A 27,175-nucleotide genomic window follows, 5' to 3' on the forward strand; every position below is an offset into this window, starting at 1 on the left:
GTACTGGAGTGATAAAAGGGAATCAACATTAGTGCTTTGATGGGATGTGAATCAGACAGTTAATTTGACACCTGACTGTATGCAAACATTTATAATTATCAGTGAAATTATAACACAAATGCATGAATATACTCTAATGTTGGTCCCCTTTAAGTTTGATCTTGCGTGATTATACTAGTTGGAGCAAATTAGAAAAAGATGATATCATCCAGCTTTATATACTGGTCATCCCATATTAAATCTAGGAACAAAAGTAGGTTGTCAAAGAAGGAGGGTAGTTGTTAAATTGATATTATTAAACTGCATAAATGTCTAATAAGATAATAAAGTAATTGTGATCATATCGTCTGATAAAGTCTGTGGCTGGAGTCTTCACTACATGGGCACACAGGTCTATAGATTTTGGACAAGGACACAATTTGAAAAATGCCCTTTGAAGTAAAGCAGTCAAGACATCTCAACTTTAATTCAGGATGTTTAACAGAATATTGTTCAGAAAATGTTGGACTTACTTATCCAAGCTCAAAAGGAACCGGAGCATTGACTAATAAGTATGTTCATGGCCAGTTGTATCCAGTGTCCTCGCTATTTCATATATTAAAGACATAAAAGATCTGGAGTTGGTTCCAAGTGTTTCTAGCTGTTCATTGGACCTCTTAATGTGCAGGTATTTAATGCAAATGAGGCCATCCAAATTTTTGAGTGGTCAGAAAATAACTGCAACTTCCAAAAGTTAATTATGACATTATTTTGTCAAACCTCTTGAAGACTACACTTCAGTCATTATACAGTTTGCTTCATTTTGAATCTGCTGTGTTGGCCTACAGAAGCAAAAATATGAACACTGTGTCATTGTGACATGAATGTATACAATGAGTCTGCAAAGCCATGGATGCAAACTGAAGCTTCACTAGCGAACTGAAGCATACAACCTCAAGATAGTAGTTCTAGTTTATTGTTAATATTGCAGATAAATGCGATGTATAATGTTTTTTTTGTGCCTTGCTCAGGACAAGAGCATTTGAAAAGTACATTTTACCATGTGGCTTTGCGAGAGTTCAAACCAAGTAAATGAAACCTGTTTAACCAAATAGACTGTTGGCAGTTATGAAGTCCTTGTGTCGTATAGGTGGTTGATCTGCAGGCCTGCGTTTCTCTTTTCTTTGAGGGTGAGGAAGCCTCTCTTTCAAGACGCAACTTTAGACCTGCCTCTTAGATGTGAATGATTGACAAGGAAAGAAAAAATGGGGTCATGGCAGTGTTATTGAGACTTTCCCCCCCCCTCTCTTTCAAGGCACCCCACTGGAACCCTGATTATTGTAGTGAGCTATCGCTGTTGTTTATGCAGAGCTTTAATTGTCCTTCACGTTCCATTGTGTAACTGTGCAATGACAATCGGTCATCGGACTTCAATCGGACTTGAAGCTGCCTGTGGAAAAACTACATTATAAGCTTCATTCATGAGTGGGTCTTGACCTAAATTGGTTTATGGGCTGCAGTTAAAAGTGAAGGCTCTACAGCGCTGTAATCTAATCATAAATGATCATTGGCTGAAGATAAAAGAAAATGCATGTATTGAATTTATTTAGCAAGTTGTGCTGCTGCCATGCACGGGAATGTGCTACAGCAGGTGTACTTTGTGAGTCGTTGTGTTTGAGTATTTGTGCAAGTTTAAATTTAGACATGTGGGCAGCATACTGCCACTGTTTGGGAATAAGCTAGCTACTGTTTGCTCATTACTCAAGCTGCACTATGTGTGTTTGCAAATGGTTACTTTGCCCTATTTGATTATCAAGCCTGCAAACAACTGGCAGTAGATACATTGTATGCTCACTGACATATAGCTTTATAGTAATGTTAGCTTTTGCCATCAGCTACTACAATATAAAGTGTGTGATAGAATCCACAATTGTAATGCTCACAGTCACAAAGTAGTTTAAGGGAATGAAGCGTCTTAACTCGAGATACAATAACATCATAGTTAATGTGAACTGCTAAAACATGTAAGGTGCACATATAGACCATTTTTAAAAAGAAATCTTCAGATTGCCAGAATTTTATTTTTTATTTTTTATTTTTTTTACAAAACATGGGGCCAAAAACGTGAACGTGACAAATGCCATCATTTAATGACACAACGTAGGATAATGTGAGGCTTCCGTCTGTGGCATGTAGAAGGCAAAAGCATGTGTAAACCTGTCTGCAGACAGTGAGAGCGCAAAGAATGTCCTGTGAAACGCCTTTCTTTAAAATGTCACACGCTGAAATCGCCTCTTTATACAGTTATGATATCATGTATAGAAATAAAGGCTCTTTAGAAAATAAAGCTGATTCCACTTGGTGGATAGATTATGATAAATTGTCTTTTGCTGGCATTTATTAAGTCACTCATTTGTTTTTTTAACTGTATGAACTCAACACCAAAATGTGTTTGTCTCATTCAGCCTGTGTCACTGCTGTAGCCAGCCTGTCAGCATCATGATTGGGTTTTAGAGGAAAATGCCAACTTTCATAAATTTCCTCATGGGCTGAGGAAATGAGTCCAAGGACAGTTCTTCCCTTCTTTCCATCTCCGCCCTCTCTCCTATTATTATTCATCATATTCATGCTATTGTGTCGTGCTAATCACACCATTTACTCGTGTGTGTGTGTGTGTGTGTGTGTGTGTGTGTGTGTGTGTGTGTGTGTGTGTGTGTGTGTGTTAATTGAAGGCAGGCCCTAATTTAGCACAAATAGTCAGAATACACATATTGGTGGGATTTTACTGAAACCTCAGAGTTCAAGTAGCAACCTTTTCTGTCGTTACTATACATGAATCCTATTTTCACTGATTCCTTGAGCGTTTACATGAATTTTAAGACATTCAAACTAAATTTGTTGTTTAAAAACTCTTTAGCCTGCTAGTCCTCACGTCAGATGTCTCCCTTCTTCCACATAGAGGTCTATAGTGAAACTGAGGGTTGCCATCCTTGCAGTAACAGGATCAATGACTCTGGCGTGCTGGTTTAAGACTGAAGGTCTCCAGTGTGTCACTGTGTGATTTGTTTGCTTCGTTCATTAGCTCTGGTGAAACGTCTGACATACAGCTGTTGTTTGTTTGCTTAGAGCTGGAACGTTCCAACCTCATCCTCGAGTCCTGTATGCGCAGTTTGCACCTCCAGCCTCTCCTCTCCCTTCACTTTCTTGTTTTTCTTTTCTTTTTTTAATTGTTTCTTCAATTCTTTCCCATGCATCTGTTCTCCTCTGAGGTTGGATCAAGTACGTTTTTCATATTCACATCCCAGAATCTTTTTCTTTTTTTTTTTTTTTTAACTGTGACTAAGGTAAAATATTACATTTGTTCAGCGATACATTAGCCTTAATTTTAACATGAATTCGCTCTCCATTTAAATCCAGAACCTACTTTGACCAAACTCTGTCAAACGTATGAAAACCAAATCATCCTTTTTAATTCATAGGACCGTTATTATAACGGATCATTACAGATTTCACTTAATAATTTTTCATTTGTTGGATTTTTATGAATAGCGTTTATGGTATATAACAGAATAGTCCTTAATATTAGAATATTCCTTAGTATAATATATAATATTTAAGTATAATGTCACTTTGTTTCACCCAGCCTTTGCTAAATGGAATCCATGAACCTGGGCTGTGATAAACATGCTGGGTATTTTAGCTCTCTGCTTGCCTGTGGTCTCTCACAGCGTGAGCGTTGCTGAGTGGATTCGATATGGGCCACAATGTTTGCTGGGAGACTCTTCCTTTCAACAGGGCCACAACAAAAGAGTCATTATTGCCTAAAGTGCCACAGGCTTTATATAATAAGGGTCCTTCAATAGGTCCAGTCTCCACTCTTCACAGCCGTGCCACGACTAGCTGCAGTACACATAGTGTATGAACAATTACATTTTTTTTGTTGGAGGTTGGGCTAAATGTCTTTGTGCTGCTAGAAGCCTCCTTTTTTACTTATCTTTTCTATTTTTTGGGGGAAATTTGCTTTAACCTTAAGTTTTGTTTTCTATGCTCTCTCTCCTCGGTCCTGCTGTTCATATTGATATGAGGTTAGAAGATGAAGTCTTATCTAGCTAATAATCAGTCCTAAAACAAATTTTAAAAAAGAATTGACTTGTTAATCTGGTAATTGAGCAGCCAGTCTTTAAATACAAGCAAAATAAGTAATGACTTAAAGTGGATGGAAGTTCCTTTACAAAAATGTTTGTTTTAATGCAAATAGTTGTATGGTGAACACTGATCCATCTGTGTACTTTACTTTGGAATATGAAACGATTTATATGCGTGTCTCTGCTGAGGGAGCTTTGGAAATCCTCACTGAATGAGGAAAAAGTCACCTTAAAGCACCATGACAAACAGTACATACTGTTTTAATGTATTTAGTACTGGACTCATGAGCAGTGTCATGTGACAAGAATCTATCACAGCCACGCAACCCTATTTATGCTCTTGGCCCGACACACACCTCTGCATGCTCATGCACAACCTACAGAGGCCATGATGAGAGGACGTGCGGATTCCCCTCTTTCATTTCATGCCAAAAGGATGTGACCGTGAGTTTCCTCTGAGGCTGGAAAAGAAGAAGCTCTCTAATGTGTGCACATTCGAATCACCGCGTCTGTCACATGCACAGATGAATACACACGCTTACCCACAGTCCTTTTGTCTCATACACACATTCACATGCACTCGCAGTCTTGCAGTCCTGTAAGACAGGATAGGATTGGACACGATAGCATGCCTCTGTAAAGATTGCCCTGGGATCATCCCTGCTATCCTTAATAGTATTCATGTTTCAGCAGTATTTAACACGCTCTATGTTGCTCTGTTTTCCCTGGTTTAGCAAACGCACCAGACTGTGCCTCCCATGGGTGCGAGATTGGCTGTGCAGTGACTCATGATGGGCCTCGTTGCTACTGTGGAGATGGTTACGAGGTTGCTGCAGATGGAAAGAAATGTAAAGGTGGGTGGTGATTTGGCAAATTCATTTTAGTTTGGCCTAAGACAAACAGAAAGTAACCATCTGGTTGCTGACTGCAGGGGGACAGCATGTAGAGGTGATTCAACCAGCCTTTGGAAGAGAAGAGAACAGAGTACTATCTTAAAGTTTCATCATTTACTGTGTGTGTTAATGCGCTTTTGTGTTTCTTTGTGTAGATTTCAATGAGTGTGGTGTGTATGGAACATGCAGTCAGACATGCACAAACACTGAAGGCAGCTACACCTGCAGCTGTGTGGAGGGCTATCTCCTGCAGCCAGACAACCGCTCCTGCAAAGCCAAAAATGGTGAGGGGGTGGACAGGAATCGACAGAGCCCAATGATTATAGTTCACGCTGGCCAAAACATTACGCAGGAGATCATATTCCTTCCTAATATTTTCTCTCCTCTACTTAAAAAATTGTTAACCTCACCCAGAGCCTGTGGATCGTCTGCCTGTTCTGTTGATCGCCAACCTTAACAACATCCGATGCACCTCCCTGAGTGGCTCCGCGACCCGGGTTCCTTCCATCGCCACCAAACAGACCATGGCTATGGACTTCATCTATGCGGAGGAGACTGTTTGCTGGATAGATGTGGGTGATACCCCCGCTGCCACCCAGCTTAAGTGTGCCAGCATCCAAGACCTGAAGTCTGTCAGTAACAACCGCACCATCAACATCTCTCTCAGCTTGCACCGTGAGTAGAAGTTTACAGACAGTTGTTGACATAGTTTACATTTTCCTGTTTTCTTTAAAAGTGGTCAGCTGTGGGTTTGCTAGCTCAAACTGTACTGTAAGCTTGTCTCCCAAAAGCAGCTCAAACCAACTTGAAAGTGCCAAGAAGAAATGCTGAGGCCAACTTTATTTTTCAAAAGATTTTTTTTCCTCTAAAGAACAGGGGCACCCTGACACACCACTAAACTATCCCATAGAAGCAATGTGTGTGTAGCAGACTTACAGTTATATAACACATACAAGGCTGCCAGCATGCCTTTAGTTATTCATTTGCATACTTCTCGACAGGTAAAAGCAACCTGCTGGGAAGTTTGATTCATGCACTGACTGTGCGGAGCTTTTCAGAAGCCTGGAAAAGTATTTTTCCGCTGCTTTTGTTTGACCCATGCTAGTATGATCAGACACTGGTCTCTTATGTGATGGTATTTGGCACTAGGGTTTGCCAGACAAAAGTGCTCTCTGCCTTTTTCTAAGTCTTTCCCAGGACTGTACATTTTGTCCTCTGAGATGTGGTGGATAGGCAGCACATCTGTTTTGTGAAGGTAGCATTGTCATTGTGTGAACTCACAGGCTCCGAGTAACAACCAGATGCACACAAATGGATGTGCACAGTATATGATTACTTCCTATTGAGAGACTTAGTCATATAATGCTGAAATGAATTATCTGTGATTGCAAGCCTGCCAAGGTCTGTTTTTATTCGCCTGGCTGACAGAGCCGTTACTCTCTAAGAATGGGGGCAGAATTTGCAGACAAAACACAAAAAGCAAGGGCGTGGTTTGCATGCTCGTAAACACATACATGCATGTGAGAAGCTTTCCCTTGAGAACCTGGCCCCAGGCGAAGAACAGCAGACAGGAAGAAAACAAGTGGAGAATCTGGGGTGTGTAGACCCTGAAGTGTGGGACACAAAACCTGTGTCATGATTGAAAGTGCCTTGGCTCATATCCACTTCAAATGAAGCTTGTGTAATAGTCGTCACTGTTGACAGCCGGGGCAGAGGCTAGGAGCTTTAGAAACTCTGGGGTTTTTCCAGTCTATTGATTCAGTCATGAGTCCCTCATATCCCGTCTGTCCCTTATTGTGTTGGCTTTTTGCTGTTGCTTTTTGGTCCAGTGCTCTTTTGAACCCCGTCTTCTTGAATGCACAGCACAGTTATATTTCGGGGAAAAACATTTCTATCAACCTGAAGAAGCACTGCTGATAAATGTATTTGGCGAGTGTCCGATATCAGATGTCATACTGAAGATACCTGTGGCATACTCACTGCAGCTCTCGCCTAAATTAGGAATCCGTGATCTGATTTGATATAGAAAATGTCCACAGTCACACGGAATATTATTATCATTTTAATAAAAGAGTCAAAACTCACAACTGGTCGTGGCAGATGGCTCCTTATTCCTGATCCTGGTTGTCCGGGTTTCTTCCTGTTAAAAGGGAGTTTTTCCTTCCCACTGTCGCCAACTGCTTGCTCATGTGGGATCATCTGATTTGGGTTTTTTTTGTCTCTGTTAGGGTCTTTACCTTACAATATAAAATGCATTGAGGTGACTGTGGTTATGATTTGGCAATATATAAGTCTAATTGAATTTAATTTAATCACCGATTTTTCTATTTCTGGTATGCAAACCCGAGTCCGCGTTCCCTGATAGTGTGCTCTTTTAAGTGGTCTAAGGGATAAATTATTATGAGGTGTGGAATCGGGAGAAACACCAAATGAAATTTAAAGGGAAGGATGAAATTGAGAATGAGAAACCGAAGGCAGTTATATGATACACCTTGAAGCAATCTGTATATGTGAGTGGTCATATCAATGGTATTCACATTCCTCTGTTGGTTTATGTCAGCCTGAACACTCACTTACATTCCTCGAGCCGTCTCAAGTCATGTCCAGTCAGGTCACTTCAGCATGCGCACGCACACAAACCCAAATACCTTTGAGTCGTTCAGCCATTACTTAGTAACATTATGTTTCATGAAGTGAGATTTGACACTTTCATCCATTCTTTTGTTGGATTTTTTCATTATATATTGTTTTCCTCTGTATCCTTTTTACTGCGACGCTTAAAAAAGAAAGCATTTTGAGATAAGAGTGCACCCGTACAACCTCCTTCAACTCAAAATCGACTCATAAAACTGGTCCAAACCTGTTCGCTACAGAGGTTTTAACATATTCGCTTCTGCCCTGAACTTTTCCAGATGCTACCCAGAGGAATTTTTTGTGACAATTAAAATAGGCGAATGTGTCGGACCAGGCTTTAAACAAATTTTATCATTCCAGGTCCCTTAGTGCGGCGTCTGTGTAATGTACATTAGGCTTAATAAAGGAGGTGATTGTCCAGAGAATAGACAGTAAGGACGTGAGCGTGCTGCTTTGTGTCATATCCTGTGAAACCTGGCAGCAACCGTCGCCTAAACCAAACATAGTATTTCAGGTAGTAAGCATCTCTCTGACATGGATAATCTCCTGCTGTCTGCTACATGTGTGAAAAGGAAGCTGCAGACAATGTCTGGACCTGATTCACTGGACATTCATGTGTATAAACTGCTTATGTCTGTTCTGTTTAATAGAAGCAGGGATCAGGTGCTCTAGTAATAGCACGCTGGGCAGACTTGGGGATAGGTGTAGGGTTGATGCAGGGTTCACATGAACTGGTTGATTTATAGCTTTTGGGAGCCTGAAAGAGAAACGCAGATAAGTGTACAAAGGTTCCAGATGTGGCCAGCTCTGTCTGCATGTTTAATTCTCCTACTGTGAAGATAAAAGGAGAACAGAGCTGACCCGTCCCATCCTCTCCACCCTCTAAGCGGAGCTCCACAGCAGGGACCAGCACATCTCACCATGTCTGTCTTTCTGATGTTGTCCTTTTTGGGCATCTTTTTCAGAAGGTTTCATGTAAGGTTTTTGTCTTTCATCAGATCTTCTTATCTAGGTAATTACATCTCCTTTTTACTTGTTCCAGGGGGAGATTTGCCATAGTATAACTGCCTCTTAAATAGAGGTCAAATGTCACATCCCTGTAGACAAGCATAATCGCAGTACTCCTAAAACTCTGCTCTTTAGGGGTCAGTGACGTTTTTGTGCAGATTAATAGGATCTTCTTGGCACAAAGAGGATTATGGAAGCTGAAAAATCACCATCTTTCCTGCTTTGTACTGACATGTAAATATAAGAAGACATTTGTCTAGTTTGAAGAACTGCTAAGGCTGTGTCCTTGTATGCTTCCTATTTTTTTTTTTTTAAACCTTTCCTCCAAGTGCTTTAAGCTGTAGGTGTAACAGGCAGGAAGAGAAAAAGGGGGTTGTGAGGGTAGAGTGGTTAGATGAGAAGAAAGAGGTGGGTTCATTCAGTTTCCCAGCAAACTTTCCACTTACCAGAAGCTGCATCAGTGGAGACGTCAACAGACTGCCTGGCTCTCTGGAGTAAGGGGCTCCTAGGTTGTTACACAATGCAGCAGTCACTGGGTTGCACAACTGTCTCTGTACTCTGTATATGAATCTAATCAATGCCTTGTGCAGGCGTGCTTCCAGCTGGATTTTTGTAGAGGAGTTGGGTTTTAGGCGAGATACCAATGGGAATATCACTATCCCTTTTAACTTCATGAGAAACTTTTTCTTTTGTCAGAATTCTGATCCTGGTGTTTTTGAAACACCCAGGACTGCTGAACATTTGCTACTTGCCTATATAGTTTTGGCAGTGTTGTTTTTTTAGTTTAGTTAATGTATAGTCAGTTTTGATGTGAGATGGTGAGAGTTATCAATCTTCTCCTCAATCGCATAAAAATGTGTTATTTATGGCATTTCATCAAGCAAACTCCAAATCTCATGTAGTCCTTGCATTTTGAAGTTCTGTGCAGCTTTGATTGAAGCATTGCTGCAGCGTTCCAGTGCAGTTATTTCTCTAAACGCTCAAAGCTTGGGGAGAGGTTACTGGCTCACTTTCAGATGTGTTAACGCATGCAGCCCAAATTAAAGTTGGCGCTTTCTGATTTTGGTCCCTTTGTTTTGGTCATGATGTGGTCTCCATCCAAGAACAGTTTTTGGTGTCTAAGATGATTAAATGGGGACATGTTGGCAATTACAAACAATTAACTGTGATAGATTGGCAAAAACTACTGATTGAGTCAAACTGATTGCAACATTCTGACAAACTGTCTGCATTTACAAATTGGACAACAGTTCTTTACAAACCTGCCAATCTGTCTGAGAGGGAGGGAACCAGGTGACCACTGTATGATTGTGAGTGGTTGAATGTGTTGCTCAAGAGTGTTGCACGTTGCACGCGGTGACCAGCAATGCCCCAAATGGACAACCAGTTGATCACCACGGTACATGCAGTCTGATTGCAAGTAGCTGTGGTGATTGTGGAAAAAATTCAGTGCCATCAGCGGGTAGCCACCTATTTATTTATTTATTTAACTCTACCTAGCGAGGATATTGCCACCCTACTTTCGGTCTAGTGTAAGAGAGCCATTAGATTTGATCTGTTTACATCCTTTTTAAAAAAAAATTCTTATCAGAGTTTATATTATAATCTAAATGCATATAATGAAGAGTTGGAAATTTTAGCAGAGGTTTGGAAAGGCACCTCAGGTTAACACACTTGAAATGGTTAATGGAGGCATATGTAAACAAGAGCAAGTGTGGTCACTTTGAGTGTGTGTGTGTGTGTGTGTGTGTGTGTGTGTGTGTGTGTGTGTAGTGATCTGGTTTGCTTTTAAAGAATATGCAGTGGAATCTGTTAAAACAACCATCTCTTCCCATCAGTGCATCCATCTGCAAAGTTCCTTCCTTAAACTGACTTAAAGCGGATACAAAATGTTGACATCCTTCATGAAGGTGTCGCAAGAGTTTCGGGTCAGTTTGACTCATATTAGCAATCATGTAGACCCTTCTGCACTGCACACATGCAATTAATGGGTCAGTGTCAGCTTAATACTTAATAATCTTACTCAAGAGCATGTCTTCAGACTTGAGGTCTGCGAGGGAATTCTGTCTTACTCACTGATAAGAGTTTACAAAGTTTAGAAAGTGCTGGACTTCACCTCTAACTCTTAACACAACACCTTTTTCTTTTCCTTTCCTTCCCTGCACTCTACATGCCTTAATCAAACACAAGTGGAATGTTTGTAATGGACAACCTGCAAGATTACACAATAAATAACATTAATTCATTGCTGCTATTTTTTTTTTTTTTTTTGTATCAAGATAGCAGGTATTCTTGGAACGGTTCCTGATATCATAAAATTTGATAACATAATATTTGGATTCATTGTGGTTTATGACTAAGAGTTATATGACTGTACTCCCACAACCCTGTTTTTTCTTTCTTTTTTTATCCTGTTGTTTCATCCTCTCCTCTCCCTTTCTCTCCTCTGCGTCCATCAGATGTGGAGCAGATGGCTATAGACTGGCTGACTGGCAACTTCTACTTTGTGGATGACGTGGACGACCGGGTGTTTGTCTGCAACAAGAACGGCAAAACTTGTGTGACCCTGCTGGACCAAGAGCTGTACAACCCTAAAGGCATCGCCCTGGACCCAGTGATGGGGTCTGTATTTGCCTCCAGGCTCCTTGACTTAAGATTGCCCTCATCCTGTTTTAGCACTGCTCAACAGGAAAATGCTGTCTTATGATCAGGCGACATGCTGACCAAGCAGCCAGGCGAAAATCAGAGCACTTTCTCAAGACACGGAGCTAGACGGGATCCTTCTTTCCGACATAAATACTTCCATGTTGGTTGTTTCAGGTTCCTGATACTGACAATCTGTTATCTGGGGTAGTTCCTTTTAAAAGGATCATTTCTCTTTTTTGCGATTGTCTTTAAATAATTTTATTTAATTCCGATGTCTAATACAGTTGTCCTAGTTGTGGTCAACTAAATTTATCTAGTCCATTTCCTTTTCTGTGAAACCTTCTGTAATTTAAATCTATCCTCTTCCCCCTGCTACAGAAAAGTGTTCTTCACAGACTATGGGTCTACACCGAGGGTGGAGCGTTGTGACATGGACGGGCAAAACCGCACTAAGCTGGTCGACAGTAAGATTGTCTTCCCCCACGGTATCACTTTGGACCTGGTGAACAGGTTGGTGTACTGGGCTGACGCTTACCTGGATTACATCGAAGTGGTGGACTATGAGGGCAAGAATCGGCACACCATCATCCAGGGTCTGATGGTGAGGATTTGAGGATCAGTGTAACCATAAGAAATGCACCTAATCACACGCAAACGCACTCAAGAATAAAGGCTTCTGCATGCATCTTATCAACCCAGCTTAGTACTCACAAAACATCTGTTTTCCATATCTCTGATTTAATCGTATGTTTGGAGACAAAGCTCTTTTCCCGTTGTCTCCGTGTGTCCAGGCAAAGAGTGCATGCTTCTCCTGGGGATAAGTCCTTTTTATTGCCTTGATTGATATTACTTAAAGAGTGTGTGATTTTCCTGGCTAGTGCCTCGCTAAACATATTAGTCTGGCCCTAGTGGAGCTTGGCTCAAACTTATAGGGAAGTAATGATCTTAATGAAATCAGGACTGTGGTGGTGGTGTGTGTTTGTGTGAGAGGTGGAGGGAGGTAATATGATCTCAGCCCATACATCTTTCTGACAGTAGAGGAGAGCTGCAAGGAATAGACCCTTATAAAAGTAAGACCCCTCTTTCCTTTACAGCAGATGGGGAGTGAAGCCTTTGTGCTGCTCCGTGCCAAGTTTACTCAGACACTCGCTCTTTATCTCCCTGTCTGTCTGTCTGTGTTTCTCTAGTTTTCTCTGTCTTACAGAGATTATTCACATTCTTAAATTTAAACCGATCAATTACTCAATAGACAAGTTGAATTAAGCTGGATTTGCAGGACAGTGTTGAAGATAAAATGTGCACAAACGATATTGCCCAAACTATTAGTCAGCCAGCTTGAGCAAACCCTTTTGCTAAGAATGCAGAGATATTATGTCTGACATGCAACATCTCCTTTTTCCCCTCAATGTTTTTCTCCTTTATCTTATTTCAGATCGAGCATCTGTATGGGCTGACTGTATTTGAGAACTATCTCTATGCAACAAACTCGAACGAAGGCAACCTCAACTCCAAAACGACCGTGATTCGAGTAAACCGCTTCAACAGCTCCGACTTCCAGGTGGTGACCCGGTTAGATCGGGGAGCTGCGCTGCACGTGTACCATCAGAGACGTCAACCTCAAGGTGCGCAGTGAGACTTTTATAAACGTCCACAAATAACAGTTACTGCCAGGCAAATGTGTTTTTCAAAGCAAATCGTTACATAACTGTTGTGCGCTTGTTTCCTCGCTCAGTGCGTAGTCACGCGTGTGCTTTGGATCAGTTCGGAAAAGCTGGGGGCTGCTCTGACATATGTCTGCTGAGCAACAGCCACAAGACCCGAACCTGCCGCTGCCGCTCGGGCTTCAGCCTCGGCAGCGATGGCAAATCCTGCAAGAGTGAGTGAAGAAATTGATTTGACAAAGATGAAAACCTTTTGACTTGATGATGGGAGATGGGAATGAATTAATAGTGGTTTGAAAATCTCTGACAGAATAATTGTTCATTTATGATGCTTCTCTGCAGAGCCGGACCACGAGTTGTTCTTGGTGTATGGCAAGGGTCGTCCTGGAGTCATCAGGGGCATGGACATGAACGCCAAAGTGCCCGATGAGTACATGATTCCGATCGAGAACCTAATGAACCCCCGAGCATTGGATTTCCACGCCACCAATGAATTCATATACTTTGCTGATGCCACAAGCTACATCATCGGGCGGCAGAAGATAGATGGCACAGATAGAGACGTCATACTGAAGGATGGTAAAGACTGAAAATTCAGGCTACTAAAAAGAATTTGTGGATAAAAAAAAAATAATGAAGTCAGCTTATTTCAGATTCAGTTCTATTTATTCTTTTGGATTGGACAGCCAGTAGCTTTTTCACACTGACTACTTTTGCTTATCTCAGGTATCCACACGGTAGAGGGAATAGCAGTAGACTGGATGGGAAATAATCTTTACTGGACAGACGATGGACCAAAGAAGACTATCAGTGTTGCCAGGCTGGAGAAGGCTTCACGGACCCGCAAGATTCTCATTGAGGGCAAGATGAGCCACCCTAGAGCCATTGTTGTGGACCCCCAGCACGGGTGAGACTTGAGGGAGGGGGCTGTTAACTTAATGAATCTTCTTTCCATCAGCATTCAGTTGAGATGAAGTATGTTTTGAGTGCCCTGCAGTTGTGTGGGCTGCTTACACGGTAGGTTTTTGTTTGACTCGCTGGTCACATTTATGTGTAGGAGCTGGCAGGTTTTCAAGAGATTCTTTTCTTTTAGATACTCCCTCATTTGTTTTGTTGTGGGATGTTGCATCAAAGAGCATCACAGCGTAAAGCTATATTTAAGAGGTTCTGCAGGTCGGATCCAGAAATGTCTCACCTTTCGAATGTGGTAATACCTCACCTTGTCTCCCAGATGGATGTACTGGACTGACTGGGAGGAGGATCCCACAGAGAGCAACAGAGGCAAGATCAAGAAAGCTTGGATGGATGGTTCGCATCACCAAGTGTTCCTCACTAGCAAAACTGTCCTGTGGCCCAATGGGTTGAGTCTGGACATTCCCCAGGGAATCCTGTACTGGGTGGATGCTTACTACGACCGCATTGAGATGGTTTACCTAAACACCACTGAGAGAAAGGTTGGTGAAACTCTGGGACTGTGTCGTATTTGTTGTCTGATTACAATTTTATCCTACTAGAATTGGAGATGCATTCTCGATTTAACAGGTGGTGTATGAGGGGCAGGAGCTTAACCATGCCTTTGGCTTATGCCACTACAAACAATTTCTGTTTTGGAACGAATACCGCGGTGGCAGCATCTACAAACTGGACCAAGTCACTAAAACAGTCACTCTACTCCGCAATGAGAGGCCGCCCATATTTGAGATCAGAGTGTACGATGCACACCAGCAGCAAGGTGCGTATCCTTCTACTTATTTTTTCCCTTTTCCCATTAAATATAAGATGACGTGACACTGTTTTGCGTCTCTTCCCACTTTGACTTCGTGTAGGAACCAACGCGTGTCGAGTCAACAATGGCGGCTGCAGCAGTCTGTGCCTCGCCATTCCTAATGGCAGATCCTGCGCCTGTGCTGATGATCAGATCCTTGATGGCAATAACGTTACTTGCAGAGGTACCTAGCTGTCTTACCAGTAGAAGATGATATTGCCTGGCAGTACAAGAGATGAGTTAAAAACAAAATCCACACTTTGCTTTCAATTTGCAAGATATTTTAAATGTTAGTGTTTCCAAATGTGTGCAGAAATTCTGACTAAGCTCCGTCAATATTTTTATAACTTTAAGAGCTGACTAACAAAAGCCGACTTGGTCACTAAAAAGCTTTTGTTCACATGCTCGCTTCTTGTCTCAATGGCTCATCTGTTTCTGCTCCTACCCCTGATCTCCTCTCTAGCCAACCCCGCCTACGTTCCCCCGCCCCAGTGCCAGCCTGGGGAGTTTGCTTGCAAGAACAACCGCTGCATCCAAGAGCGCTGGAAGTGTGACGGGGACAACGATTGTCTGGACAACAGCGATGAAGCCCCTGAGCTCTGCTGTAAGTGTGCCGCATCATTGTCATGGTTACACAGCAACACAAAGATAAACAAAAGGGTGTTTAAGGGTCTTAGCTAACGCAACCCGACAGAGGGCAAACTAAAGTTTCCAACATCTGTCTCTTTCCATGCGGCGTTTACGTGGCTGCTAACTCTGACATCATGAGTCGATACCGAAAAGCAAAGGGTCCCATTCGACTCGAATGTTCTTCATTTGCTACTTTGACAGACTTTGAACCGTTTTCTAAGATTTTGTTCTTTTCTGTTTCTTCCCCCAGACCAGCACACCTGCTCAGCCGAGCGATTTAAGTGCCAAAACAATCGTTGCATCCCCCTGCGATGGCTGTGTGATGGTGACAATGACTGTGGAAACGATGAGGATGAATCGAACACCACCTGCTCTGGTATATACAAGCTGAGTTGCATCTAGTTCGGAGAGCATACAGAGAGGGAGAAAGAGAGTAAATTCCAGACCATACAACTGTGCTCATATCGGAAAAGAGTAATGCAGTCATCAGAGGATGACTCCGCTTTAAAACTGTTTTAATTGGAGGAAGCATGTAAGAGTAAAGCGATCCAAAGTGATCTGTTAGTTTGCATTTAGTCATGCAGCAGATGCCAGCAACAATCTACAAAGAGTTCAGGAAGATGTATAAATCTTTAGCACCATTAGTTAAAGCTCTCTGAGTGTGTCAGATAGATTGAAAGCGACTGGAAGTACTTTTTGAGGCAATTTCGCATGGTTTGATTCTGTAACAGCGCAGACCCTAAAAAGTAAGCAGAGAACAAATGTATAATTTCCCCTTTCAGCTCGCACATGTCCACCCAACCAATACCCCTGTGCCAGTGGGCGCTGCATCCCCATCTCCTGGACATGCGACCTTGATGATGACTGTGGAGATCGCTCAGATGAACCTGATTCCTGTGGTGAGTCTTTATTGCTCTTTCATTTTGTTGCTCTTCCTTGAATATCACATTTTTCTTTATAAATATTTTTTAAATACACTCCTCTTTTGCTCCCTTTCCGCAGCGTATCCAACCTGTTTCCCTCTCACCCAGTTCACCTGCGCCAATGGCCGCTGCATCAATATAAATTGGCGCTGTGACAACGGTGAGTATCATCCCTCCCTTCCCCACCTGCCACGCTGTGCTGTAGAATCCAATCTAAAAATCTTGCGTGTGTGCGCTGATGTACAGACAATGACTGTGGAGACAGCAGCGACGAAGCAGGCTGCAGCCACTCTTGTTCCAGCGTCCAGTTCAAATGTAACAGCGGCCGCTGCATCCCAGAATACTGGACCTGCGACGGCGACAATGACTGTGGAGACTACAGTGACGAGACTCATGCCAACTGTACCAACCAAGGTAATTTAGCTCAAACTGAAATAGTCCTGCTCTAACTTGTTTTTGTTATGGTAGCGTCTGCTCTCGTGTCTTGTAGCTGAGTCAGGCTCTCGTTGTCATTTATCAAAGATGCTATCATTATATTTACAGGTTGCTATTTGCACTCATAAAGGGGTTGTCACAACGTCACAACATGTTTAGCTTCTCCCTATCCCACTTCCTGTACTCCACATGCCCCTACATGCTCTCCAGCTTCCTCTGATCCATTTCTGTTGCTATGTTTTGTGGTTAGACAACAAATCTCATAACTCTTTCATGGTGTCGTGCAACTAGCACAGATGTTTTGACTGTGCTGTAGCGATATGAACTTACATGTTTGGAGTGTTTCCTCGGGGTGTGCTGCTTTTTCATATGAACGACATCACATCTCAGTGTTGCACAATTACCTTTAGCCTTGCTCTGCCTAGAAGCTCCTGTGAACTGTGAGTGTCCGATGTTGTATGTACCGTTTGATCCATGCCGAAATGCTGTTAAGTCCCAGCATGCAAAATCCGGGCCCAGCGTGACCTGCTGGTCTAATGAGCAATCTGTGCTCTGTTGTGTGTGCCCGGCTGCGTGTGTTTGTGAGTTCTCTTGGCTGCCATCTGGAAGTTATTAAGTGAAATAAAATAAAACGGTTTCCTCACTTTCCCCTATTATACATTGTGGTCCTGTGCCGCGAGGAGTCCAGTTTTATTTAGCTGTGCCGAACGCTGTCATAAGGAGATGTCACTGTGCCGTTTCTGCAGCGATGCATTTAATCTCTCTGCTACAGTCAGTGAGCCATGTGTGTTATTGTTATTTGGGTTGGCTCGGAGTCAGGTTGTCACCCAGCATCCCAGGATACCTGCACAATAACTAATGACTGTAACGGCCTTTTCTTTCTCATCCCAGTTTTTATGCTTTTGTTTTTTGGGCATCTGTTTGTGTGGTCTTTGTAGCTGTGAGCTGGGATTTCTGTTTTGGTCGTGTTTGATTGCTTCTCTGCACACACCATCACTTTTGCTGGCTAACTATGACATTTTGTCTCTCTAGCAACCCGACCTCCAGGTGGCTGCCACGGAGACGAGTTCCAGTGTCGCATGGACGGCCTGTGCATTCCCAAGCGTTGGCGTTGCGATGGCGACACAGACTGTATGGACCTGAGCGATGAGAGCAACTGCGAGGGCTTCACTCAGACTTGTGACCCTGCAGTCAAGTTCAGCTGCAGGGACTCTGGTGAGGAATTTGCCAGATGCTAGTTAAGGGTGAACTTTTTGGACAGTATGAATAAAAGATGTGATTATTTGTTGTGCAAGAAAGCAATGAAATGCTTTATCACAGGAGGAAGAGAAAGTGGAAGATTTACTGACTGTCGTGGATACTGGTTTCCATTTTGTCATCAGGATTACATAAAAACTGGAACTTGGAAATCACTGTTTTTTGTGCTTGTGTCAATATAATGATGTGACTGTATTTAACTGTAAACTGTATTTAATAGAGGAATATAATAGAGATTGCCTCCAGACGTACGCAGTGATGTAAAATAGCAGTGCTTTCACTCATAAATGATTTTTGGATTTTCCTACAAGAAATGTGAGTTAAATAGAGATTCTTAAAATTTATTATAAACTTAATTTATTAACTGTTTTTTAAATTTCAAAACTGCTACATATAAGATTTGTCCTAAATATCTAAAAGACTTCTCTTTACTTTGTGGACAAGTTGCAAGTTAGACCACGAATCGCTGTCAAAGCAGCTGCAATGTCACAAATACAGCTTCCAGATGTGACGTTTAGTGTGCTCAAACAAAATGTGCAAGTTTAAAAGAAGATCATCATTCTGTCCACTCAGTGCCGAAGCAGCATTGACCAAAATGTATTTTTGAAGGGTGCGCTAACTAAATGACACAAGCTTAAAAATGAGTATTTTGTGGTGTTTTTCAGCTCGCTGCATCAGCAAAGCCTGGGTGTGTGACGGTGACAGTGACTGTGAAGACAACTCGGATGAGGACAACTGCGAGGCATTGGTGTGCAAGTTGTCTCACCACGTGTGCGCTACCAACGACTCCATCTGTCTGCCTCCTGAGAAACTGTGTGACGGCACAGACGATTGTCCGGATGGTTCCGATGAGAAACTTTGTGGTGAGAATATTCTGGAAAAGCTTTGAACTCAACATTGAACAGATGTTGTGCTTTCTATGTTGTGATTTAACTTACAATTTAACATTCAAAACACCTTTCTGGATAAACTCCAACCCTTTCATTTTATTTCTTGCCTGCAGACTTGTGTTCGCTGGGCAATGGGGGTTGTAGTCACAACTGCAGCATTATTCCCGGGGAAGGCTTCATGTGTTCTTGTCCGCTGGGCATGGAGCTGGGAGCTGACAACAAGACCTGCCACATCCAGAGCTTTTGCGCCAAACATCTCAAGTGTAGCCAGAAGTGTGAACAGGAGAAATCTAGTGTCAAGTGCTCCTGCTACGAGGGCTGGGAGCTGGAGTCTGACATGGAGAGCTGCAAAAGCACCGGTAAGCCCCCCCACGTCATGCAGAGATTTTTGTCTCACTTTGCTTTACACTATTAGAGGATTTACTCCACTAATAATGTTTCTTCAGAAGGCTGAGCAGCCAGCATTTTGACATATTTATAACTAGAAATGTTTTATGGAGCAAATGTGTGAGATGTGACAGGATTTGATCCATGACCAACGTGGGGTTTTCGTGAATTTGGGATTTGGTTTTTCCGTACGCTTTGCTGAGTGAGATTTCTTTTCTCCTTCAGATCCCTTCAAGCCTTTCATCATCTTCTCCAATCGCCATGAGATCAGAAGGATTGACCTTCATAAAGGAGAGTTCAGCGTGCTTGTACCAGGCCTTAGAAACACCATTGCTTTAGACTTCCATCTCAACCAGAGCACCCTGTACTGGACTGATGTTGTGGAGGACAAGATCTATCGTGGGAAACTGTCTGAAAATGGAGGTGAGTTGGCTTGTTGTGTTCTCTTTTTTTTTTTTTTTGCTCTGATTTTGTATCTTATAATCTTTTTGTTAAAGTAAAACAAAAATCTTGCAAGGTGGTGATTACATAAGCAAATCGTGATTTTGACCGAGCATTTCGTGGAAATTAACTTCCGCTGAGCAAATACGCTCTAATTTCTCAGAGCCAATTGTTTTTTCAAAGAGGCTGTGGTCAGCAGTGGTGGTCTGTGACCCTGAATAAATCCCGCAGGTCATGGTCAGCCTTTCGTGCTCCAAAAACCCAGGTCTGCTCGCCAATCAAATTGTGTTCTCAGCACAGCACTAAGGGGGCACACGGAAGGCTTTGTCTCTTCCTATTTGTCTCAGTACTTGCTGTGCCTGACTGCAGCCAAAACACTGATGTAGCGTAGGAGGCACAACACACTGCTGTTCCAGTTCCCAGCCCTCCAAGTTTAACATTAAAACAAGGCTCCTGAGCAGGAACATTGTGACCAGCTCATAGATCACCTCCTGCTGCTTGTTAAGTAGGTCATTTCAGCAGCTCCAAAGTAGTTGGCATAAACTGGGTAGTGCCAGCGCCTTAATAAAGGAACCCTGGCCCACACAAAGACACATAAAGGCAGATATCACTCCACTGTTCTTTCAAGCACACTGCAAAGACATACCCGTCTCACTCTAATTACTACTGGAAGGCATTTTGAAGAAATGTGTGCTTTAACCCGGAGCCAAAGATTGATCACAAGTTGTGGTTTTGCACTTAGTTTGCACTAAAGCCAAATGTTTGAGGTCTTGTGTGTTTTCTTAGATGTGGGGTTTGATTTGTCTTCAGGGGTGTTTGTGATAAATGTGCCATCTTGAGATTTTCTCTCTTTTAGTCAAAGTAACACAAACCATGCTTTTCCCCCCCATTCTTAAAACTTTGCTAGCATTAAAATTTCACGTGCTATAAAATTGTCATGTTTGATGTGTAGCTTTAAAATAAAAATCTTCAAATTTTCCATACGGATTTTCTCTGCTCCGGTCAGCCCTGACCAGTTTTGAGGTGGTGATCCAGTATGGGCTGGCTACTCCAGAAGGCCTAGCTGTGGACTGGATAGCAGGAAACATTTACTGGGTGGAGAGCAATCTGGACCAGATTGAGGTGGCCAAACTGGATGGGACCATGAGAACGACCCTGCTAGCTGGCGAAGTGGAGCATCCCCGGGCCATCGCCCTAGATCCTCGAGATGGGTAAGAACCATATATGGATGGATTCCAAACTTGGATATGTATCTGATGGATTTATTCATCCTACTGTTTCTTTCATTAACCAGTTCTCATGCGATGATGCTGTACACATCTGTAAAATCCCTCCTCACATTGATCATTTTCTGTCGCCAGTATCCTGTTTTGGACTGACTGGGATGCAAGTCTGCCCAGAATTGAGGCAGCATCCATGAGCGGTGAAGGCAGACGCACCATCCACAGGGAGACCGGCAGTGGTGGGTGGCCCAACGGACTCACTGTGGACTACATGGAAAGACGCATTGTCTGGATTGATGCCAGGTAGCATCTGCCACTAGATTCTAAATATACGGCTCAGGTTGCACCGCATCTACCCACTTGCTTATTCCATCACCCACTCGCTCAGTTTTCTTCATCTCTGGCTGCTACACCAGTGTTTTGTTCTTTGCTCACAACAAACTACATTTAAAGAGCAAATAAATAACATGAACATACTTAACCTGATATGTCTCTGCTCTTACATACTATACATCTCTCTGTTGTTTCTCAAGGTCGGATGCTATCTACTCAGCAATGTACGATGGCTCGGGGCTGATTGAAGTGTTGCGGGGTCATGAGTATTTGTCCCACCCCTTTGCTGTCACTATGTACGGAGGCGAGGTCTACTGGACTGACTGGAGGACTAACACTCTGGCCAAAGCCAATAAATGGACAGGACACAACGTTACTGTGGTGCAGCGCACCAACACGCAGCCCTTTGACTTGCAGGTCTATCACCCATCCAGGCAACCCCAGGGTATGTAGCATACCAGATAAAGAGGCATAGACATTCACAGAGAAACACATGCTTGCATAGGCAGAGCGACCGTGTCACACATTTACCCCTGCTTGTCAGCATGGCTGAATGTTTTTGGGCTGTAACTCTAAGGAGAAGAGTGGCGAGCTCACAGTTCATTGCTCACCATGTTATTCATGGCTCCTGTTCCCCCAAGACAGCTGACCTTTTAGACCTGCGAGACTTCTTGTCTCCTCACACTGTGAGCGTTTTGGACACCTCCCGCTTTTGCCTTGTTGATCAAAAAGTCACCTCACTGTTTGGCATTTCCCACGGCCCGGGTAGGAAATAAAATCCTCCCCCTGCAACTTAAATGTCATATGTTGATCTGATCTCACAGACACGCATGATTGACAAGATTACAAAAGGGTCGTCGGATTTATTTTTGAGCGTTTTGCCATGTCGCACTGTCACCTTGTTTAGTAGCCAGTGGTTAGGGGATCCCAAGGGTATGTGGGCAGTAGAGAGGCACTGGGTCTGTAATTGAAAGAGGGATCTCACAAAACTGTTGATTGACAGTTGCAACCAATAACTATGACAGTGACGAAGCAGCAAGCTGGGTTGACAGACCTGGGAGACAAAGGAAATGGAAATGGGAAAGTACTTTACACTGCGGGCCACCTTTACCCTTTCACACACACATTTATACTCCGCTCTTGGCCCTCGGAGGGTTGGGGGTATTTCTATTGTCTTAAACTATGTTTGTTTCGGCTGTCCTTGATAAATAATAGCCAGTGTAAAATAACTGTGATGATATTGCTTCATACACTGGTCACAGTTTGAAATTTGCAATTGTTTTATGATGAATGATAGCCTGAGCCCAGAATTTAAGATGACCGTCTCACACCATGACTGTTGCTGCTGCCTATGTGAATGAAATGACTGCAGCATGAAATGGCAATCTGACCATCTCTATGGTGCTATTGTGGGGGGAAAAACCTAAACTAAAATAAAAATGGAAAACAAAATATTTGGAATTCCAATGCAGAAGAATGTGTAGCTGAGTTGTAGCAGAAGAAGCCTTGTTTGTACAATGAGTTCTCCAGCTGTTATCACAATCCTGTCAAGAGGAAGTAGCTCAGAAGCAAATAGTGGAGGAGCTGCAGCTGTGCAACCCACTATCTCACTGTTACACTGTACAGTCTCCATGCATCTAACTTCATGTCCTACACAAGTTGAATGATGCACATTGTAATGAATTTATACGTTTGTTATAGTCACGCAGTCTGTGGACTCCTTAAGGCACAAATCTTTTTTTTTTTCCCCACTTAATTACCTTAAAGGCCAATAAATAAAGAGCAAAAGGTTAATTTAATTCCTCTGACACAAGCCGGCTCCAGCATGTCTCGGTGTAACACCACAATGCAGAGTTATTAGTATTATATTCACTGAAATCTTCAAAGCTCACTGTGAGCCTCCTCTTCCTGTGTTTCTCACAAAACACATCTCATCTGCATTTTTGTCTCTCTTGCTTTCTTGAAACATCCTAATTAATGTTTTTCCTTTCCTTCCTTTCAGCCCCCAACCCATGTGCCCCCGCTGACGGTAAACCCCTTTGCTCCCACTTGTGTCTCATCAACTTTAACCAGACCTTCTCCTGCGCCTGTCCTCACCTCATGAAGCTGCAGCCCGACAAGTACACCTGCAAAGGTAAGGACAGACGCGTTGTTTCACAGCAGAAAAGCGCACATCACCCACATTCTTTTTCCCCTTACCTTTTCAAATCCGCTGTGATGGAGGATATACAGACAGCGCTGTCACATATAATCCATTTCATCAAGGAGGGAGAGAGGGGCTTTGTGTTTGCTGGAATCTTTTCATGCAATTGTTTTGACTGCTACGGTGAGCCGTGTTGCTGAACAGGATATCTTTTCTGATAGAAGATCTGATTACGTCGCCTCCGCTTGCTCCATATTCCCTTCTTAGCTTTCAGTTCCATGTAATTTCATATAAAATCCTGTCACTAAAGATGAAGGGAAGTCTTCATTTGTTGCAGTTTGATTGCACGAGTGGGTTTCATGATGGTTTCGAAGGGTAGCTGTGGGGAATTTTTGTACATGTGTGCAGACGCTCTCTTTTTCATATCCTCATATTTTAGCATTTCTCCAAAAATGATCCAAACATGAGCCATTTAGATGTAAAAATAATTGGATGCACATTAAAACGAGAACTTTAATTAAGCACTTATATTCCACTCTGACCCAAATAAAATAAGTTTGGACCAAACTTTGTAATTCAGTGCTTAAAATCATTTGTTGTTTATGCTGATTATGCAAATTTTCAGTTTAGCAGGTGATATTTTATCTCTCTTAAGTATAAGAAGTAAAAACCTAACCCTGCCTAATTCCTTATTTAGAATGTATGTAGCTGAAAAAGGGGTGTTTATGCCTAATATGAAATTTCAACTTCAAGTCATTCTAAATCTTTCCTGACGTCTTCATTTCCAACATTGGAGTTGGAAAAACTGACATGTCTAATTTTACATGTTAAAAAAAACAGCCTGAAATATGCATTTTATTCCTCTCTTTCTAGTTTTGCATTCCTGCTAGAATAACGTGCTTTAGTAGATCTCATCTCATCCAGTGTTTGTTTCTCTTTTCCAGAGTCTCGCAAGTTCCTTCTTTACGCTCGTCAGATCGAGATCCGAGGTGTTGACATTGACAACCCCTACTACAACTACATAATCTCCTTCACCGTGCCGGATGTAGACAACGCGACAGTGGTGGATTATGATGCTGTGGAGCATCGGATCTACTGGTCAGATGTGCGAACACAGACCATCAAGAGAGCTTTCATCAATGGCACAGGGGTGGAGACTGTGGTCTCTGCTGGTAAGAACAGTCTCAGGAATATCCGTCAGTCCGTGATTTATTTACTTCTTTGCTTTTCTTTGTTGTTTTTTTTAAATAAGGCTCATAATTTAATATTCGCTGTAAAGTATAATAAGAGGGTTTGGGAAGATAAATAAAAACAGTTTTTGTTAGCACGCTGCATGTTCTAAAAATCTGCAAAGCTTCATTTTGCTTCTGAAATTTGGCAGACCTTCCTAATGCCCATGGCCTGGCAGTAGACTGGGTGTCCAGGAACCTCTTCTGGACCAGCTACGATGCCAATAAGAAGCAGATCAATGTGGCCAGACTGGATGGCTCTTTCAAGAATGCCGTCATCCAGGGACTGGACAAGCCCCACTGTCTAGTGGTCCACCCTCTGCTTGGGTGAGTGTTCCTGGCACTTAATATGTCTGCATTCAGTTTAATATGTCAGTTATTTCTCCTAATATTACTCACTTAAAGATTGAAAGGTTTTTCTTTTGTTGTTTACTTCTAGGTTATTTGTTTTATTCCCTTCAAGTTTAGTCTTAATCTTTGATGTACTTTATCCTTGTTTAGTACTGTACTCTTCTTGCCTCTCTCCATATTTCATAATATTCACACTCCCATCACAGGAAGCTTTACTGGACTGACGGTGACAGTATAAGCATGGCTAACATGGATGGCAGCAAACCGCACCACACTTTTCACCAACCAGAAAGGACCAGTAGGTGAGCAGATGTACCCCTATCAGTAAATAATACAGATTCTCTACAGAGTAAAAGCCCAGAACAAACATGTTAGTGTAGCACATGTACTATACATAAATAACAGCATGATTTTTATTTGCTTTCAGGCCTCTCTATTGACTATGAAAAGGAGCAGCTGTACTGGATCAGCTCAGGAAACAGCACCATTAACCGCTGTCAGCTGGATGGCTCTAAACTCGAGATCCTTGAAGGTGTTAAAGGCAAATTGACCAAAGCGACTGCGCTGGCTATTATGGGTAAGAAGAAAAGTGTAATACTTTAAGTTTATCATCCTTGTCCTCTGTATATTTATCATTTTTCTGTTGGCTTATATTCTGGTTACATCAATGATGTAGGAGACAAGCTGTGGTGGGCCGATCAGGGAACTGACCAGATAGGAACATGTGACAAGAAGGATGGAGGAAACTGGAAAGTTTTGCGAAACAACACCTCCCCAATGATGCACATGAGGATCTATGATGAGGATGTGCAGAAAGGTAACAGAAAAAGAGTTACATGTTCTGAAGTGGATGTAAAGTCTCCTGCATTTAATGCAAATACTAGTAAAGAAAATGTTTGTCTTTGTTCCTCTGATCTTTTCTTTAGCCGGTGTCAACCTGTGCAGTAACAACAATGGTGACTGCTCACAGCTGTGTTTGCCCACCTCTCCGACAACCAGGGCCTGCATGTGCACTGCCGGATACAGCCTCAAGACGGGCCAGCAGTCCTGTGAAGGTAAGACACAGCTACAGTAACTAGAGTAGGAAAACTGGGAGAAGTGCATCGTGAGGCGAGAAATCAATAACCTAATCTCTCTGAGCAGGCATGGGCTCTTTCCTGCTTTACTCTGTTCACGAGGGAATCAGAGGAATTCCTCTCGACCCAGCAGACAAATCGGATGCCTTGGTGCCGGTTTCTGGAACCTCTCTGGCTGTTGGCATCGACTTCCACGCTGGTGAGTGACTCTAAGGGACGTCGAATAGATAACCCAGCTTGAGTGATATTTTTAAACCCGTTTTTGTGTGGTCTTCAGAGAATGACACAATCTACTGGGTGGACATGGGTCTGAGTACCATCAGCAGAGCCAAGAGGGATCAGACGTGGAGGGAAGATGTGGTAACCAACGGTATTGGCAGGGTGGAGGGCATCACTGTTGACTGGATAGCAGGTGTGGTCATGCAAAATGACAATCAAAATTAAACTGCTTGAGTAGAGATAAAAGATGCAGACTGATTGATGGACGTGTTCTTTTACAGGAAATATCTACTGGACTGACCAGGGCTTTGATGTGATCGAGGTGGCCAGACTGAACGGCTCCTTCCGCTATGTTGTCATTTCCCAGGGCCTGGACAAACCCAGAGCCATAGCTGTCCACCCGGTGAAAGGGTAAGGCTCCTCGCCAGAAGATTCATTTTGCTTTCTGTAATAATGCTGCTTTAAGTTCCTTGGCGTGTATTCCCAAGCATACTTCTTCCTCTGACTAAAGTTTCAAATACTCCCCTGCTTCTTTGGCTGCAGGTATTTGTTCTGGACTGAGTGGGGTCAGTATCCTCGTATTGAACGCTCACGACTGGATGGCTCCCAGAGGCTGGTCATGGTCAATGCGAGCATAAGCTGGCCAAATGGAATCTCCATTGATTATGAGGTGTGAACAACAGCTGACCGCACTTAAAATCTTTCACACACTTGGCTTTATTAATAGAGGGTGTTTCCAACATCTAGTGTGCTAATTTATACTGTGATAGATACTTCCAGAGACTGGACTGTTGATCAGCTGATCTTTAAATGGATGCTCTTTCTTATGCCAAAAAGGTCTTTGTTTATTTTGAATATTAAAGTGGTAAAAATTAAAATACAGTGAGACAACATTCTCATTTGATCA

The 27,175-nt window shown here is 42.6% G+C and overlaps 1 protein-coding gene and 1 long non-coding RNA gene across 2 annotated transcripts in view; one reads left to right on the top strand and one right to left on the bottom strand.

Annotated features, from left to right (window-relative positions):
- Positions 1 to 27,175, top strand: part of LOC120743726 (low-density lipoprotein receptor-related protein 1-like) — a 78,767-nt gene that overhangs the window by 25,603 nt on the left and 25,989 nt on the right. The window contains 36 exon segments of the mRNA XM_040047520.1: positions 4,859 to 4,978; positions 5,173 to 5,301; positions 5,432 to 5,692; positions 11,119 to 11,281; positions 11,684 to 11,906; positions 12,738 to 12,927; positions 13,038 to 13,181; positions 13,309 to 13,545; positions 13,693 to 13,873; positions 14,198 to 14,420; positions 14,509 to 14,698; positions 14,793 to 14,915; positions 15,195 to 15,335; positions 15,612 to 15,737; positions 16,144 to 16,260; positions 16,364 to 16,444; positions 16,531 to 16,698; positions 17,752 to 17,934; positions 18,642 to 18,839; positions 18,980 to 19,225; positions 19,479 to 19,676; positions 20,701 to 20,905; positions 21,056 to 21,220; positions 21,451 to 21,695; positions 23,253 to 23,384; positions 24,338 to 24,565; positions 24,775 to 24,949; positions 25,180 to 25,234; positions 25,236 to 25,275; positions 25,401 to 25,550; positions 25,650 to 25,790; positions 25,900 to 26,028; positions 26,117 to 26,248; positions 26,327 to 26,461; positions 26,550 to 26,679; positions 26,812 to 26,938. Of these exon segments, the coding sequence (XP_039903454.1) occupies positions 4,859 to 4,978; positions 5,173 to 5,301; positions 5,432 to 5,692; positions 11,119 to 11,281; positions 11,684 to 11,906; positions 12,738 to 12,927; positions 13,038 to 13,181; positions 13,309 to 13,545; positions 13,693 to 13,873; positions 14,198 to 14,420; positions 14,509 to 14,698; positions 14,793 to 14,915; positions 15,195 to 15,335; positions 15,612 to 15,737; positions 16,144 to 16,260; positions 16,364 to 16,444; positions 16,531 to 16,698; positions 17,752 to 17,934; positions 18,642 to 18,839; positions 18,980 to 19,225; positions 19,479 to 19,676; positions 20,701 to 20,905; positions 21,056 to 21,220; positions 21,451 to 21,695; positions 23,253 to 23,384; positions 24,338 to 24,565; positions 24,775 to 24,949; positions 25,180 to 25,234; positions 25,236 to 25,275; positions 25,401 to 25,550; positions 25,650 to 25,790; positions 25,900 to 26,028; positions 26,117 to 26,248; positions 26,327 to 26,461; positions 26,550 to 26,679; positions 26,812 to 26,938 (5,831 nt within the window).
- Positions 360 to 27,062, bottom strand: LOC120743731. The gene is made up of 4 exons (XR_005698258.1): positions 27,053 to 27,062; positions 24,204 to 24,207; positions 17,891 to 18,079; positions 360 to 370 (listed from the first exon to the last, which is right to left on the bottom strand). It is a non-coding gene; the product is annotated as an uncharacterized LOC120743731 (long non-coding RNA).

This window comes from Simochromis diagramma, unplaced genomic scaffold (assembly GCF_900408965.1).
Source record: "Simochromis diagramma unplaced genomic scaffold, fSimDia1.1 OVJJ01000387.1, whole genome shotgun sequence".
Classification (NCBI taxonomy): Eukaryota; Metazoa; Chordata; class Actinopteri; order Cichliformes; family Cichlidae; genus Simochromis; species Simochromis diagramma.